The sequence below is a fragment of the Sceloporus occidentalis genome, unplaced genomic scaffold (genome assembly GCF_023333645.1).
Source record: "Sceloporus occidentalis isolate IW3139 unplaced genomic scaffold, rSceOcc1.0.p SCAF_1, whole genome shotgun sequence".
NCBI classification, from domain to species: Eukaryota; Metazoa; Chordata; class Lepidosauria; order Squamata; family Phrynosomatidae; genus Sceloporus; species Sceloporus occidentalis.
In genome coordinates, this window is record NW_028316981.1 from 165066692 (window position 1) to 165082217 (window position 15526).

The 15526-nt window shown below is 41.9% G+C and overlaps 1 protein-coding gene across 2 annotated transcripts in view; it reads left to right on the forward strand.

The window, feature by feature from the left end:
* Nucleotides 1-691: 691 nt before the first annotated feature.
* LOC149322647 (unconventional myosin-Ia-like) overlaps nt 692-15526 on the forward strand; it is a 76242-nt gene continuing 61407 nt past the window's right edge. For both annotated transcript variants that reach the window (XM_089480937.1, XM_089480943.1), the window contains exons 1-4: nt 692-811; nt 7938-8053; nt 8185-8279; nt 13265-13369. In XM_089480937.1, coding sequence (XP_089337063.1) covers nt 692-811; nt 7938-8053; nt 8185-8279; nt 13265-13369 — 436 coding nt within the window. The remainder of the gene's footprint in view (nt 812-7937; nt 8054-8184; nt 8280-13264; nt 13370-15526) is intronic.

Here is a 15526-nt window from a genome sequence, read left to right on the forward strand (position 1 = left end):
ATATAGGCCCTGACTGTTTATTCCAACAATACAAAATTACTCTTTTTCATATGCAACTGACAAACAAGCAGTCATATACTGCTTCTGCAGATGGGTCGCCCATCTTGGAGACATCCACAGCAGCTACAGAATATTCACCATCTGGAGTCACTTTTTCAAAAAAACAAACAAAAACAAAGCAAAATATGCACAATATGTTCATTCACGGTAATCAGGAAGCCATCTCACAATTGTAACAGAGTGGAAGCTTTTAGTAGGCCATACATATAATGGTGAAACATAAAGGAAATGACTGTTTCCTAGATTTGTGTCTGTGGACCATATTCTGGCTTTGCCTCCTTTTAGGGAAGCATTTGCTCAATTAAAAAAAAAAGATCTCTGAGTTCTGATATTCTGAATTTAGTAATTTTGAGTTTTTGAAATCCAGAGATCAAGAAAGGATCTGGACAGTTAAGTATCAAATAGTGATGTGACTAATATCTACATAGCGGATTTCTTAGTTTCAATATTCCATGTTTTGCAAAATATCTGTCTATTGACATTGGCTCTGTAAGCACCAAGAAGAGACAGCAGCAGCTTTTCATATTTCACGATGTGGGAGGGGCAGGGATTTATCATTTGGATTTAACATGTTTGTCTCACTGTCTTGCAGGTTGGCCTTTGTGTTTGGAATTCCTGTTATTCTTGAGCCATGGAGTCCATTGCTTTCCTTGACACTGTTGGAGTGGGAGACCTGGTGCTCTTGGACCCACTAACAGAAGACACAGTGATGTGGAATCTGGAGGAACGCTTCCGGCATAAGGAAATCTACGTAAGAGGCCTTAGGAGAAAGGGGATCATATAACTGGGCGGGGAATATTTCTGCTCCTTGGTGGGAAGATGGAGAAATAGAAAGCAGCCATGATGATAAAGGAATGAAACATGCTGTTTGAGTGGCAATTCCTCACTCTAAAAAAAGAGGATAAAAGTTTGCATAAAATTTGCATTTGCTGATCTATGTGTATAGATGCATATTTAGACACAATTGTTACCATACAAATAGAAAATACAATATATCACATTACAGTGGTGAAGACAGTGAACAGGTGATGTGTGACTGGTGTCCGGCTTCTTACCCTTCCCATCTTTTTGTTCATATGGATCTTAAATTTAAATTGGAATTAGAGCCAATTGTGCATCAAATACAGCAGGGGTAGAGAACCTAGGGTCGTGATGGTGAACCTATAGCATGCGTGCCACGGGTGGCACGCGACGCCATTTCGCCAGGCACGGGGCAAGGGAGAAGGCGGAACGGGCATGCATGTGCCCGTTCTGCCTCCTCCCTGCCATTTTTGGGCCTCCCGCTGTCTCTCTGAGACAGTGGGAAGCCAGAAAATGGCGCCTGGGAGGAGACAGCGTGCGCGCGTCTGGCTCCTCCTCCCAGTCGTCTTCCCTCATGGCTTCCCTTTGCTCTGCGCCAAAGGGCTCCATGGAGCCCTTTGGCGCGGAGCGAAGGGCCGAAGAGAAGGGGACTGAGACGCGTGCCCAGCCTCCTTCTCTTCGGTCTCCCTTCGCTCCACGCCAAAGGGCTCCATGGAGCCCTTTTGCGCTGAGTGAAGGGCTGAAGAGAAGGGGACTGGGATGCGTGCCCAGCCTCCTTTTCCTCGGCCTCCCTTCGCTCCGCGACAAAGGGCTCCATGGAGCCCTTTTGCGCGGAGCAAAGGGCCAATGAAGAAAGGGCGGGTGACCTCCTGCTCCTGCCCACGGGGCTTCGCCAGGCCGGAGGTGTCCTTCGGAAGACACCCCTGGCCTGGCGAAGCCCCGAGGACAGGAGCAGGGCCTGTGGACCCTTTGGTCCTGCCCCCCACAGGCCCTTACTGGGCCCCAGCGCTCTCTGAGAGACAGCTGGAGGCCAAGGGAAGAGCAGGAGTCACCCCTCCCCCAATTTCCCCCGACTTCCAGCTGTCTCTTAGAGACAGCTGGAGGCCGGGAAAGGGCGTGAGGGAAATCACCACCCCTGGAGGGTGGAAGCCCCGCCCTCAGAGGGTGGAAGCCCTGCCTCTTGCACGGGCCCCCGCTCCCGGAGGGTGGAAGTCCCACCCTTGGCACGGCGACCTAAAAAGGTTCGCCATCACTGACCTAGGCCATTCAGTTTCAGATCCTCAGAGAACTAGCTGCTAGATCTGATGGTAATCATAGAATCAAGAATCATAGTGTTTGAAGAAACCACAAGGGCCATCCAGCCCAACCCCCTGCCATGCAGGAACTCTCAATCAAAGCATCCCTGATAGATGGCCGTCCAGCCTCTGTTTAAAGACCTCCAAAGAAGGAGACTCCACCACACTCCGAGGGAATTGTGAGAGTTGTCATCCAAACCATCTTGAGCACCGAGGATTCTCCACCCCGAAACACCCTTCACTATGGTAGGCAGGCAGTGCAATCCTATGCACATGTACTAACAAATAAGACACATTATGTGTGCAATATGGGTTATTTCCATGTGATGGAATGAGGATAGTGATCTACTACAATAGCGTAGTTCACTTTTAGCTGGGATACACAGTGGGTATGAAAGAAAGAAGGCATCAATGAGCCTGCTTTTCCAGTGCTGGACTTCACAGATTGGAGGTACTAGTAGTGAAATGTGCTTTCAGAAGCCTGTCTTGGCACAAATGATTTTGGAAAACCTGCTTTTGCAGGACAGTTTTAGCTCTCAAGATGCCCTGGACGTTGAACATTGGAGGCTAGTTTTTGCTGATAGCCTTCTTCCAACAATGTCCATACCATAATGTGGCTTTCAATTTTGTGGCCACTTTGGTTGCTAGGATATGATATGATAGATAGATAAAGTTTATGTTACTAAGGGTGCACGGCATTGTTGGATTCCTCCCTGCCAATTTTTCCCCAAGTGCAAATATCCTGAATAGCCTGAGTGACAGAATTGAAAATTCTGCTGCTCAATACCAGGTTGGTAAATAGGAAATATTCATGTACTTGGCATTCTTTCCTCACTGCAAATAGGGGGATAGGATGGATCCTTTTAAAGTTTTTTCCCCCCTAATAGCAGACAAGATTCACCCCCAAAGTTCAGGGCTTGTTTGTTTCTCAGAGGGGAAAATGACAGCAAATGTGTTGGGAAACAGGCTGAGTGATAACACAATGCAAATGCTGAAAGGTTTTCACCCCTTAATTTCAGCACAATGGACAAACGAAAGGAATAATTTAAATATAGACTCAGTCAAGGGTTTCTTGCTAGTAAAGTACAGTTTTAAGCATTTGTCTTGCTTAGAGTTCCATAATTATATTACAAGTCAACAACAAGGCATTTAGGTTCATCAGAAAAATACAGCAGAGTGCATAATAAAGTACAGAACATATAACATAGCTGTAAATAAACCATATGAAATGCATTTATATTAGTATTGGTAGCTTTTTTTTTTGTAATACCCTACATATTTCTTTTATATCCTACATTTGGTGGTGCCTTGTTCCCTTTAATAGAGATGACATCAAGTCTCCCTGCCAGGACAGAACAGTGAGTCTGATACTGTATCATTGGTTTGCTGTGCAACACTTCTTTTCTGAGCTATCCAGATATGGTCTCATGTGGTGCTAGAGTCCCTTCAGTTTCTTATTCTGGGGGGACTTCAATATCCATACTGCTGTCAGTAGTAGCTTGGGATGTGATGGCCTCCGTAGCAATACTGGGTGTGTATCAATTCATATCTGTCCCCACTTATCCAACAGACAGTACTCTGGAGCTATATGTGTGTTTACAGTTACGTGTATGCACATTTGTGGCTAGAGGGGAGGATAGTGATTTGGGTGTGGAGGAACTCTCTGTTGTCCACTTATCATACCAAGATCTCTAGCTGGTGGGATTTAGAGTCACTGAGAATTGAAGCCTCGGCATGGGTGGTGTGCAGATTTAAGATTGTCCATGTCACGAGGCTGATAGACCTGAATTGATTTATGATGGCTCCTTTTGGAGTTTCTTGTCACCTTAGCAGGCAATTCTGTCAGAGCCTCAGTAAACCTATCGAAGAGAGAAATTATGGAGTTATAGAGGAGTTATGGAAGAAACAAACATCCTCACTTTCGACACCCGCGAAACAGTTCATATACGTAACCACAAATGCACAACTGTGATAAAATTCATACACCCATGTGCACATTTATATATAGGCAAAGCCCCTTGCTCTTTTAGAACATGTATTGTTGAAATCATTCTAAATTTAAAAATGTAATGTTAGATGCCCTTTTAGTTAGTAATTTTGTAAATTTCTGGGTTGTTACTAGGGGTTTGTGGGCTGCACCAGGTGATACCCTAAGCAGTGGTTATAATACCACTGCTTCCCAAACACCTGCCTTTTGCCAGAAATGGCTGTGGTATTCATCTGCCTTCCTTTAAAATGCTGAAGAGATGTGGTGAGGCTCACCGGGAGGAGAAAGGTTTTAAAGAAATCACACATTTTCAGCTTCAGAGGATGGCAATGGCAAACCCTCTCTGAAAAATCTTACCAAGAAAAAACAATGTAATAGTTTTGCCTTTGGGTGGTCATAAGTCAGAAATAACTTTAAGGCACACGACAACAACATCGTTAATATAATATAATATGACAAAGAGAAGCACATTCAATCTTTAAACTATTAGCCTTCATGGGCAAATTGTGAGCATGGAATTAGCTCCATTTTTATGAAGTCTGTCTCTTTAACAGTTTTGTCAGATCATCTTTCCCCATGTATATAATCCAGATATTCTTTCAGATTTTTTCAGTTGTTTGTAAGAAGTGCCCAGCTGTTTCTAGTCTCTCCCTGATAGCAGGCAACATAGGGTACATTAGCAGCTGTGTAGGAGTGTTTAATTGCATAACCTTCTTGTCCTATGAATCAGATGAAAGCAGGTGTGTTAAACTTTGTGACAATGTGTTGTAATGGTTTGTAATCTTATGTGATGAAGAAACATGTTTTGCGCTATATTAATTATTACTATACACTGGGCCTTTTGTATATGCTGGGGTTTGGACTCCCCATGGATACCAAAGTCTGTGGATGCTAAACTCCCATTATATACAAGGGTGTAGTAAAATGGTGTCCCTTATATCAAATGACAAAATCAAGGTTTGATTTTTGGAATTTATATTTGTTTGAATAGTTTCAAGCCATGGATGGTTAAATCCACGGATAAAGAATCAGTGGATATGAAGAGCCAACTTTAGTTGGCTTTTAGAGCAGTGTGAAGTTCCTACTTTGATGACGGAGCAAGAGAGCATTCTTTGTTGCTATATAACTGTTGTATTTAATCATTTTGATCATGGAGCATTTTTTACCCTAACAACCTGTGATAATGTATTTTCCTGTGATAATGTATTTTGAAGAAGCTGTTGTGGAATTTGATGAAGTTTATACACAAAACTAGTTTTTATGAGCGTCTTATATTCCATCTCTGATTATGTTTATGATCTTGTAAGAAATGAATGTTCTGTTGATAATTCACTTTATACATTGTATGGAGCCTACGATGAATTGATTTCTATTTGTGTTATATTCATCTTGTGAAAAGATTAATGTAGCACAAGCAGGATATAGGCAACCCCCCATATCCACGGAGTCAGCATCCATGAATTCAACCAACCACTGTTTTAAAATATTCACACCAATTTTTTTTTTTAAAATAAAAATCCAAAAAGCAAATCCTGATTTTGCCATTTTATATAAGGGACACTATTTTACTACACCACTGAATATAATGGGGTGAGCATCCATAGATTTTGGTATCCATGGTAGGTCCTAGATCTTCATACTGCTATAAATGCCAAATGTTTGGAAAGGAAATCAACAACAACCAATATTAGACAGCAAAAGATTGCTGTGGTACACTCATGGAAAAGCATTTAGATATACATAAGGAAGAACTGGAGAAGTGTTCCTGTTCTTCCCAAAAATCAGAGAACACTGAGAAAGGGGCATAGAAGCTTTAGTGACCGTTTGTCCAGATCTGCAGATTTTTTTTGTCCTCCAAACTAAAACATGTTATTCCTTTCTAAAATAAGGAAGATGAATGTGTTGTATCTGAGTCTACTGCACATAGTGCTTTGAAGATAATGTAGAGAAACAAACTGGTTAAGGCCTAGCCTTTGTCTTAAGATTCACAGTGTAAAAGATCTTACTGTAATATATTTGCTGTCTTATTAAACTCTACAGAAGAGAGAGAAATGTGGTGTTTGTGACAATGAAAAAATATCATCTAATGTACCATTTCCAACCTACAAAAAAGGGGGGGGAGGCAAAGTCTTAACATCATGATTACCACATTTGGAAGCCAAGGAAGCCAGTCAAGAAAAGAGTGACTTAGGCCCGTTACAAACGGGCCAGAAAGTACGCGCAGAGCGCGTACTAGGGTTAGAAAGGGGCGGTGCTTCCGCCCCCCCTAACCCTAGTGTGCACTCCGCGCGCACAAAATGGCGGTGGCCGTTCCACACGGCCGCCGCCATGACGACGTCACGACCGTGCCGCCTCTATATGGGGCGGTGCGGACGTGACGACCTCGCTCCGTGCCAGGGCGCTTAGTGCGCCCTTAGCGCGGAGCAGGTAGGAGCTCCGTTTCGGAGCTCCTTCCTGGTTTGGTCCGCTGGGTGCAGCCTTCACACGGCTGCGCCCAGTGGACCAAAGGAGAAAGGGGCCAAGCGGCCCCTTTCTCCTCCTCCCCGCTGCCGCAGGGTGTCCTTGGGGCTTGAAGCCCCAAGGACACCCCTTTCCAGGCTGCAGGGAAGGGGCCTTTTGCCGCTTCCCCGCAGCCTGAAAAGCGGCGGATCAAGGCCTCAGCGGCTGCCGCTCTGGACGCTGAGGCCCCGATACCCCGGGAAAAGGGGCGGGTGCAGCCCGCCCCAAACGGGCGGTCTGTAACCCGCCTTAGAAGAGTGACTGAAATCATCAGTGGATTGAAACAACATATTACACATTTGGGGTTGTTTAGCTTCAACTGAAAAGCAACCAAGAAAACATGAGGAGGTGCATAAAATTATGCATAGTGTGGGGAACAGAGATAAATCTTTCTTCCCAAATATGTAACATATGATAGAGGAAGATGAGGCATGGGTCTGATATCTTCATCAACAGCAACATCTGGCTACAGTAGGCACATGTGAGTCATAGCATGTCATTCTGTCAGAAGCCAGGGTTGTGCACTGAATCCGAAGGGCAGAAGATTCAGGATGGATAAATGTCTCCCCACAGTACCTCATTAAATAAAGAATTTACCACCACAGGATGGATTGATGGCCTGATGGTCACCATCTTGAATGGGTTTAGAAGGGGACTAGATAAGTGCATGGAGGACAAGGTGATCAGTGGCCAATAATCATAATGAATGTATACCTGTCTCTGATATCAAAGGCAATTTGAATGCATTGCGGTTGTTGGGGAACACATGATATAGCTTGCTGTGGCACATATATCCTCCTTACAGGCTTCTCATAGGGAACTTATTAGTTGCTGGGGAAGCAAAATGCTGGATAAGGTAGACCTTTGGTCTTATCCTGCGTGGGTCTTTGGCAAGGTAAAATGTTGTCTAAAGACAAAATCAGTGATAGGCTAGAGGAGGGGCTAATTTTCCTGTTAGTTTTGCAGTTTTGCTCTCAACAAATAGAGAGAGGGAAGAGGAGGATAAAGAAAGCCCAAGATAGAAGCTTGAACAACAGCAACAGGCATGTTCACTTCACACATTCCTTACCTCAATTAGGAGAGAGCCAGAAAAGAGCCAACCATCTTCTTCTGTTTTGAGAAGACAATGGAAGAGTGGCGTGGGGAGGATGATCTAGCTAAAACTACAAGGGGGCCAGGATTCAGGAGATGAGGTTTATGAATTGAATTAAGTCCCCCATCATTTCCCATAATGTGCATGCTGCCCAAATTTTGCTGGAATCTTAATTGTAACAATCACGTTCTTGCTCCCACAGACATACATTGGAAACGTGGTGATCTCAGTGAATCCGTATGAGCCTCTGCCCATTTATTCAGAAGAGAAGGTGGAAGAATATAAGGACTGTAACTTCTTTGCTGTAAAACCCCACATGTAAGTGAGATACAGAGGGAGTATTGCAAAGCACCCAAAGTGCTGCAGCTCTAAGGAATGGGATAGAATGGGTGCTGGTAGAAAACAACCTAATTATCCTAAATGCCTCTTCAATATGCTTCTAATTATAGCTATGCAATTGCGGATGATGCCTATCGCTCATTAAAAGATCAGGACAAGGACCAGTGTGTTCTTATCACCGGCGAGAGTGGGGCTGGCAAAACAGGTGAAGACATTTTGGGTTTTTCATGGTGGTGGGATATTGCAAAAGAAAACAGTGTGTGGGAGCTGACTGAAATGAAAAGAAAAAAAGTATGATGTGGTTAAAGCGGATCAGAAATACTGGGGAAAGAGAAAGGGTTAACAAGGAGTTCTTGAGTAGCCTAAATGATATGAATGTGGGGATGTAATGTTTGGTTTAAACTAATAAGATGTAAGGTTTTTGAGTGGATGAAACTGGTTTGCAGAAGCAATTGAACGTGCATTATGTTTCCCTCACAGAGCTTGTTGATTGCAATACATCTATTTTATCTACAGACTTCAGGGACTTTATCACACCAGAGTGTTATGCCACTAACATCGCATTATTTTCTAAAGCACTAATGCAATCGGGAATACTCTCTTCTTTATCACACCTTCCTAATAATTATAGGGTTGAAACAGATTACCCTTTCACGCCACCTTCTGGGCGGCTTGGGAATGCAGCATTTATATGTTGCACGCTCCCAAGCTGCCTGGAAGCTGCCTGGCTGTTTATACAGGGGCGACTTCATGACGCTCCAGTGGTGTGACGTTTATACACCACAAGCCACCGGAGTGCCTTAAAGCTGGCTTCCAGCTGTGGTGAGGGCAGAAAGCTGGTTTTTTGCTTCCCGAAAAAGGAGCGGTTCTTTGCCGTTCTTTTTCCTGGCAGTTTCAAGGCAGATTGGGGCCATGGCATGCACTTGCTGCGGCCCCAATCTGCCTTCAGAGGGGGCGGCTTGAAGCTGCCCTTTTGGGGCAATCTGTTTTGCCCCATAATCTTTCTGGTGTTACAGTCTTTATTTGCATTAATACCTTAATACATGCAGCATTTGGGACTGCCCACCCAATACCACCCAGTACTGCCCACTGTGTGCCTAGTTTAGCACACACAGAGAGAGAGACATTCCCCAAAAAAATACAAATTAAAGGAGTCTTAACTTTAAAAAGGCCTTTTTTCCCCCTGGGGAGGGGAAAACTAATCAAGGTAAACTAACTGATGGTAGATAATTGTGATTACTCTGCCAACAATTAATCTTGGCCCAAAACAGATAGGCCCAAAGGAGTGGAGCAAGGTGGTGTCGGTGCCATTCACTCTAGGACCATGGGAACTGCATGTTCTGGTCCCAATCCAGGTTGCCGCCATGGTCCTGAACATAGTACATAATAAATACTCTCCATTTCTCAGTAAATATATTTTGTTATTGCCTTCTTTATTTCACATATGTCATATTTATTAACTTCATGATAGCTGTACTCCACACACAAGGAAGCCAGTTTTCCAAAGAATGTGGAATGATTCTGTTCTACTAAATCAATATAGCCAATTTGGCAGCAGTCAATAAATACAATTTTCTGATGAACCACACATTCAACAAAAACCCAATGACAAAATTACAGGAGCCAGATGCAGAATATAACCTGTCATTTCTTCAGTTTTTTAATAACTGAAATTCAATATAAACTTGATTACAGAAAAGGTCCTAAAAACACAAAACAGATCTTCTATAGGCTGCTTACAATCTCAGCACTTGTTATTTGCCTTAGGTATAAATTTTATGAAATCTAGTCAGAGTCTGATGCCAATGAAGTATAATTTCAAAGAAACCTTCCTTAATACAAAGTTCATACAAAAGGAGTCCTCTGGCACATAGTTACAAATCTAATCCTATTATTTGCAGTTTCCATTATAATTCCTCAGTCAAATGATTAAACAGAACTTGAGTTTTCCCATATATTATCAATCTTTCAAATTTGATACTCTCTATATAATTGATTTATATTTCAACAATAAAGTGTGGCCACTTATTTACAATATATGTTCATCTATAAGTAAAATACAAATACAAATAATTGACCCTAAAATCCTGGCTAAACTTATATACTGGTCAGTACACTAATACTACTAAAAAAATGGTGGTGGCAGCTGTTTTGGATTTTTCTGCTGCAGGGAGGAGAGCAGATGATGCCCTAAAGAAAGCACCTCTCATCGTCCCACACTCCCTACCTGGCCAGCAAATTCTGAAAGAGCCACTGGCAAAGCAGGGAGAGTGAGGTATCAGACTGGTGCTCCCTACCAGTGGCCTATTGCAATGGCTGGGAATAAAAGTGGTGGTGGTGGTGGTGGCAACAGTGGTGGCAGGTTTTTGCTGCTTCTCTGCTGAGGTAGACAGAGAACTAACAGTGATTAATGCCTTTAATTTTATAACATTTTTAAAGAAGTTTTATAATCTTTTTATGCTTCTCTCCTGTAACAGGAAACTCCCGAAAGAGTTGTCATAACTCCCATTTTTCCATCCAGACATTTATTTATGGAAATTTATGAAAAGTTATAAAATTAAAGGCATTAATCACTGTTAGTTCTCTGGTATCACTTTTCTTTGCTTGCCCTTTACATCCTTTATTACATGCCTCTAAGGTGTACCCTCAGCGTATCCATGCGTCATATCTAAATCCATGATTTTGGCCTTAAAACCTTTCCTTGACATACGTGAGTATATGAGGTAATCACCAGTTACTGAAAAATAGGAGCACACAGAAGTGTTATTGTATTAGTAGTTAGTCATCCTTTCATCTTTAAATGCATTTATGTACATCCTTAAAAGATTTATATGCATTTATATATTTATATACATCTTTAGATACATTTATCATTCCCAAGTGGCCTTTGTCTTTCTTTCCAAAACTGAACATTACCTTGGACATACTATGCAATCTATTTCAGGCATCCATTTTAAGTGTAAAATGAACTTTAGGACAAAACCATAATATATACTTTAACTGATTGGAGACATCATGCTATCCCAAAAGCAATGCTTTATTATACATATACCAATAAGAGCGATAGATAAAAGAACTACATCATACTATGTTTTATAGAAGGAAAGGCAGTGCCTCTTATTTTTATTGACTGGTCTAAAGTATTAGATTACGTTCAGGATTTCATCCCATTAAAAATTTCACTCCATTAAAAATGTAGTATCAGACTTTGCAATATTGAAGATAATGGCTGTATAGTTGGTCAGCATAACTAGGCCAGAAGGACAGGCAGAGGAGGAACAACAGCAGCACAGTAGAAGGGACTAAGAACAGCTAAGGAAAAGGGGCCATGGGTGCTGCAACAAATGGTGAAGAAAGTGATCCCTTCATGAAATGAAGCTGCCCTATTGCTTCTGAGTTGACTGATAACCACAGGGCAACTTTATCACTTGGTCAGGACAGCTTTTGCTGCCATCACCCCACCACTGCTATGTCTCTGCAGAAAGAGGATTTATGCTAATAGAAATCAGACTTCTGTCAAAGGAATTCTAAGGATTCTAGGCAGTATTCTCAAAGGTCCAAAACACAGTGCATAAATAATCCAGTTTGAAATTTCTTTACCTGCACTGGCTGAATTCTAGACAATTCTGGGAACTGCAGTTTTGTGAGACATTTAGCCTTTTTTTTGTCAGAGAGCTCTGGTGTCACAACAAACTACAATTCCCAGGATTCCCTAGCACTGAGCCAGGGCAGTTAATGTGGTCTCAAACTGGATTATTTCTGTATTGTGTTTTGGACTAAAGTTATATTTAATAATGAAACCATAAACCATAAAATGTTTTTTAAAAAACATTTTTGACAGTGAATTGAAGTTGGGACCAGTTCTCAAATCATTATTAATTTTCTATAAAAGTTATTTATAATGGAATCAGATGAATCTTCCAGATTATAAATTACCCAGAGCCTTATATACTAGATTCCTCTTTATGACTGAAATCTGTTGAATTCTCCAGATTTTGAGTGATCCAGACACCTAAACACTTAACCTGGCTACCACTCCAGGGAATGGAACATCTTTTTAGATGAATCTTCCTTTCCTTTTCCCATCCAAAATAAGTGGATTTTGTGGAGTTAATTTTATATCAAGAAATTGCTCTGAAGTCCCACGAAGGTCTAACAGTTTACCAGAGTTTTTCACCAGTTCCTTTATTAATAATACTCTATTGTCAACATATACATTTAATTTTAATTCCTTATGTCTTATTCTTAATCTTTTATATATATATATCAATTTCAAAACCATTAGCAGAACCATACTGCTTTAGCTAACAGCTCAACAGAAAGTACAAAAAGGCAGTGGAGAAAGTAAAAAAGGCCAATTTATATTAGTTCCTCTGTAGAACAGACATAAATCCAAACTGGATCCATTAGCCAGAACATGCACAGTTCAGTTTCCATAAGTTATTCTAATCAAGCCCATATATTTACTGTACATAACTATCTAATATCTGAGATAGATATTTCAATTTCAGATGATCAAAAGCTTTTTCTAATTTAAGAATACAGTGTACCTTTGCCTTACGTGGGGATCTGTTCCGCCGCCCCCCAAATAAGATGAATAATGTGTATGCTTGAGCCCCACTGAATATAATGGGGCTTGGCCGTGGTGGCGCAGGGCACGCGTACGTCATGGGTGCATGTGCCATTCATTCTATTGCAGCGCAGCTTCAGCGTTAACTGAAAGCTGCATATAGTGCCCCCGCATATGGCACGGGCACACTGTACTATGTCATACTGGCTTCCACTTTACAAAGCATTATCATCTTTTCCACTGAGTCATGTCTTCTAATGATATGTCCAAAGTAAGACAGCCTCAGGTTAGTAGACTTCACTTCTAGTGAGATGAGATGATGTAGTCTTTTATTGGTGACACTGTCATGTTTTCTTATGTCTTTTCATGTAGACTTTCCATCTTTCCTTGTCATGAACACACTTCCATTTGCCTCATCCACATAGACTGTTATCAGTGGATTGTTCCCTGCTGAATTTTCCCATTTCCACCTAAAATCACATAAGGTGCTCACAAACAATTGGGTATACATCTCACAACAAAGAAATCTGTGGAATGCAGCAAGAGCATAGCTAATGGGAAGCATATCCAGCCTCAGTTCAGTTCTACTCATTGTTGCTCATATTCTTTTTATCCATCAGAGGCCAGCAAACTAGTGATGTCATACGTGGCAGCTGTATGTGGAAAAGGGGAGCAGGTGAATCGCGTCAAGGAGCAGTTGCTGCAATCCAACCCTGTACTGGAAGGTATGTGTCTGCTGCCTCTTTCCTGGAGAATAAGACAGAAAGAAAGCCAAGATAGGAGCCAGGCTTTCTGGAGATGTTATTCATGCCTTATGAAAAATCCACATGTCTTTATTCAAGCCAGGGCTTCTGTTATGTTGCTAAAGCCATCACATTTTCCCCAGTACTCAAAGCAGCAACATTTTGTTGCTGGGAAATAATTACTCTTATTGAAAATTTCTATAACTGAAGAGGTCTTTAAGCAGGGACCACATTCACACCATAATATATATGTTCAGGTGACACCTCTGAGAAATAAAGAGAATTTGATATGAGATCCATACCTTCTAGACAGTCAACTTCATAAATGTGCTTCCAACCTGGCCAGTATAACCTGGTTGAATTATACCAGCAGTGACTACTTCATTGTTGGGTGTTGCGGTTTCATACCTTTGATGTCACTGAGGCATTGGAATTACCAGCAACAAGACTTATTTGTCCATTGTTGTTGTTAACTGTCCTCAAGTCAATCTTAACTCATGGTGACCCTGTGGATGAGACATCTCCAAGACTCCCTGTCCTCCACTGTTCTGCTTAGTTCCTGCAAAGTCATACCCATGACCTCCTTAATAGAGTACAGTGGATCCTTGTTATACGCTGGGGTTTGGTTCCAAGATCCCCCGTGTATAACAAAATCCGTGTATGCTCAAGTCCCATTAAGTATAATGACATAGCAAAATGGTGTCCCTAATAAAAAATGGAACATCAAGGTAAATTTATACTTTTTTGGAACATTTTCAAACTGTGTATACTTAAATCCGTGTATAAAAAATCCGTGTATAAGAAGGGCCGACTGTACATTCATCTAGCATGCAGCTTTCCTCTCTTTCCCTCCATCTTTCCTAGCATTATAGTTTTTTTCCACTGAGTTGTGCCTTTTCATGCAGTACGACAGTCTCAGTTTTGTCATTTTGGCTTCCAGGGAGAGTTCAGGCTTGATCTGTTCCAGGACCCATTTCTTTGGCGGGATACAAACCGCCGCTTTGTGGCGTTCCCCCGCCGGCGCCATTTGCTCTGCGAGGGAGCTGTAGCAGCTAAACCGCGCGGCTCCCGCGCGGAGCAAAAAAGAAGCTCCATTTCGGAGCTTCTTTTTGCGGCGCCTCTATGACGTCGCGAGGCACCGCTGGCGCATTCGCGATGTCATAGGCGCCGCGACACGTCTGGACGCTATGCGTCCAGTACGTAAAGATGGCGGCGCCCATGTGGAAGGGGCGCCGCCATCTTGTATGTTTTGTATACGTACTAGGGTTAGGGGGGTGCGGAAGCACCGCCCCTTCCTAACCCTAGTACGTATACAATACGTACTATATGGCGGTGCGTAACCCGCCTTTGTCTTTTTTTTTTATGTCCACTGGATCCTCAGCACTCTTCTCCAGCACCACATCCCAAATGAATTGATTTTCTTTGTATCTTCTCTCTTAAGCTTGTATGCTTCTAACTTTTGTGCTCAATTGTATATCTTTGAATGTTAGAATTTTTTCTAGTTCTTTCATAGCTGCCCCCCCCCCCCCAAAAAAAAAAACTTAATCTTCTTTAAATTTCCTGGTTGCAATCCCTGTTGCTAGCAGTGTTTGATCCCAGGTATGAGAATTCTTTTATTAATTCTATCTCCTTATTATCTAGGTTGAATTTATGTGGATTCTCCATGGCCTTCATTTTTGTTTTCTTCAAGTCTGCCTTTCCACTTTCTTCCTTGATCTTTCTTAGTACTTGTTCCAGGTCTTTGAGGGTTTCTGCTAGTATTATGGTGTCATCTGCATATCATAGATTGTTGATATTTCTTCCTCCTATTTTCATTCCTCTTTCTTCTGTGTCCAGGCTTGGTTTCCATACAATATGTTCTGCATATAATTTAAACTGGTAGGGTGATAAGATGCAGCTTTGTCTTACCCCTTTGCCAATGGGAACCATCCTGTTTCTCTGTGTTCTGTTCTGACAGAAGCCTCTTGTCCTGAGGAATCTGTATTCCTCATCAGGTCTATCAGATGTGTTGGCATTCCCATCACTTTAAGGGCATAATGACACAAGTACTCCTTGTGGTATACTGTGACTGCAGTTGCCACATTCACCTGGTATTTATTATTATTATTATTATTAAGCTTTATTTATAAAGCGCTGTAA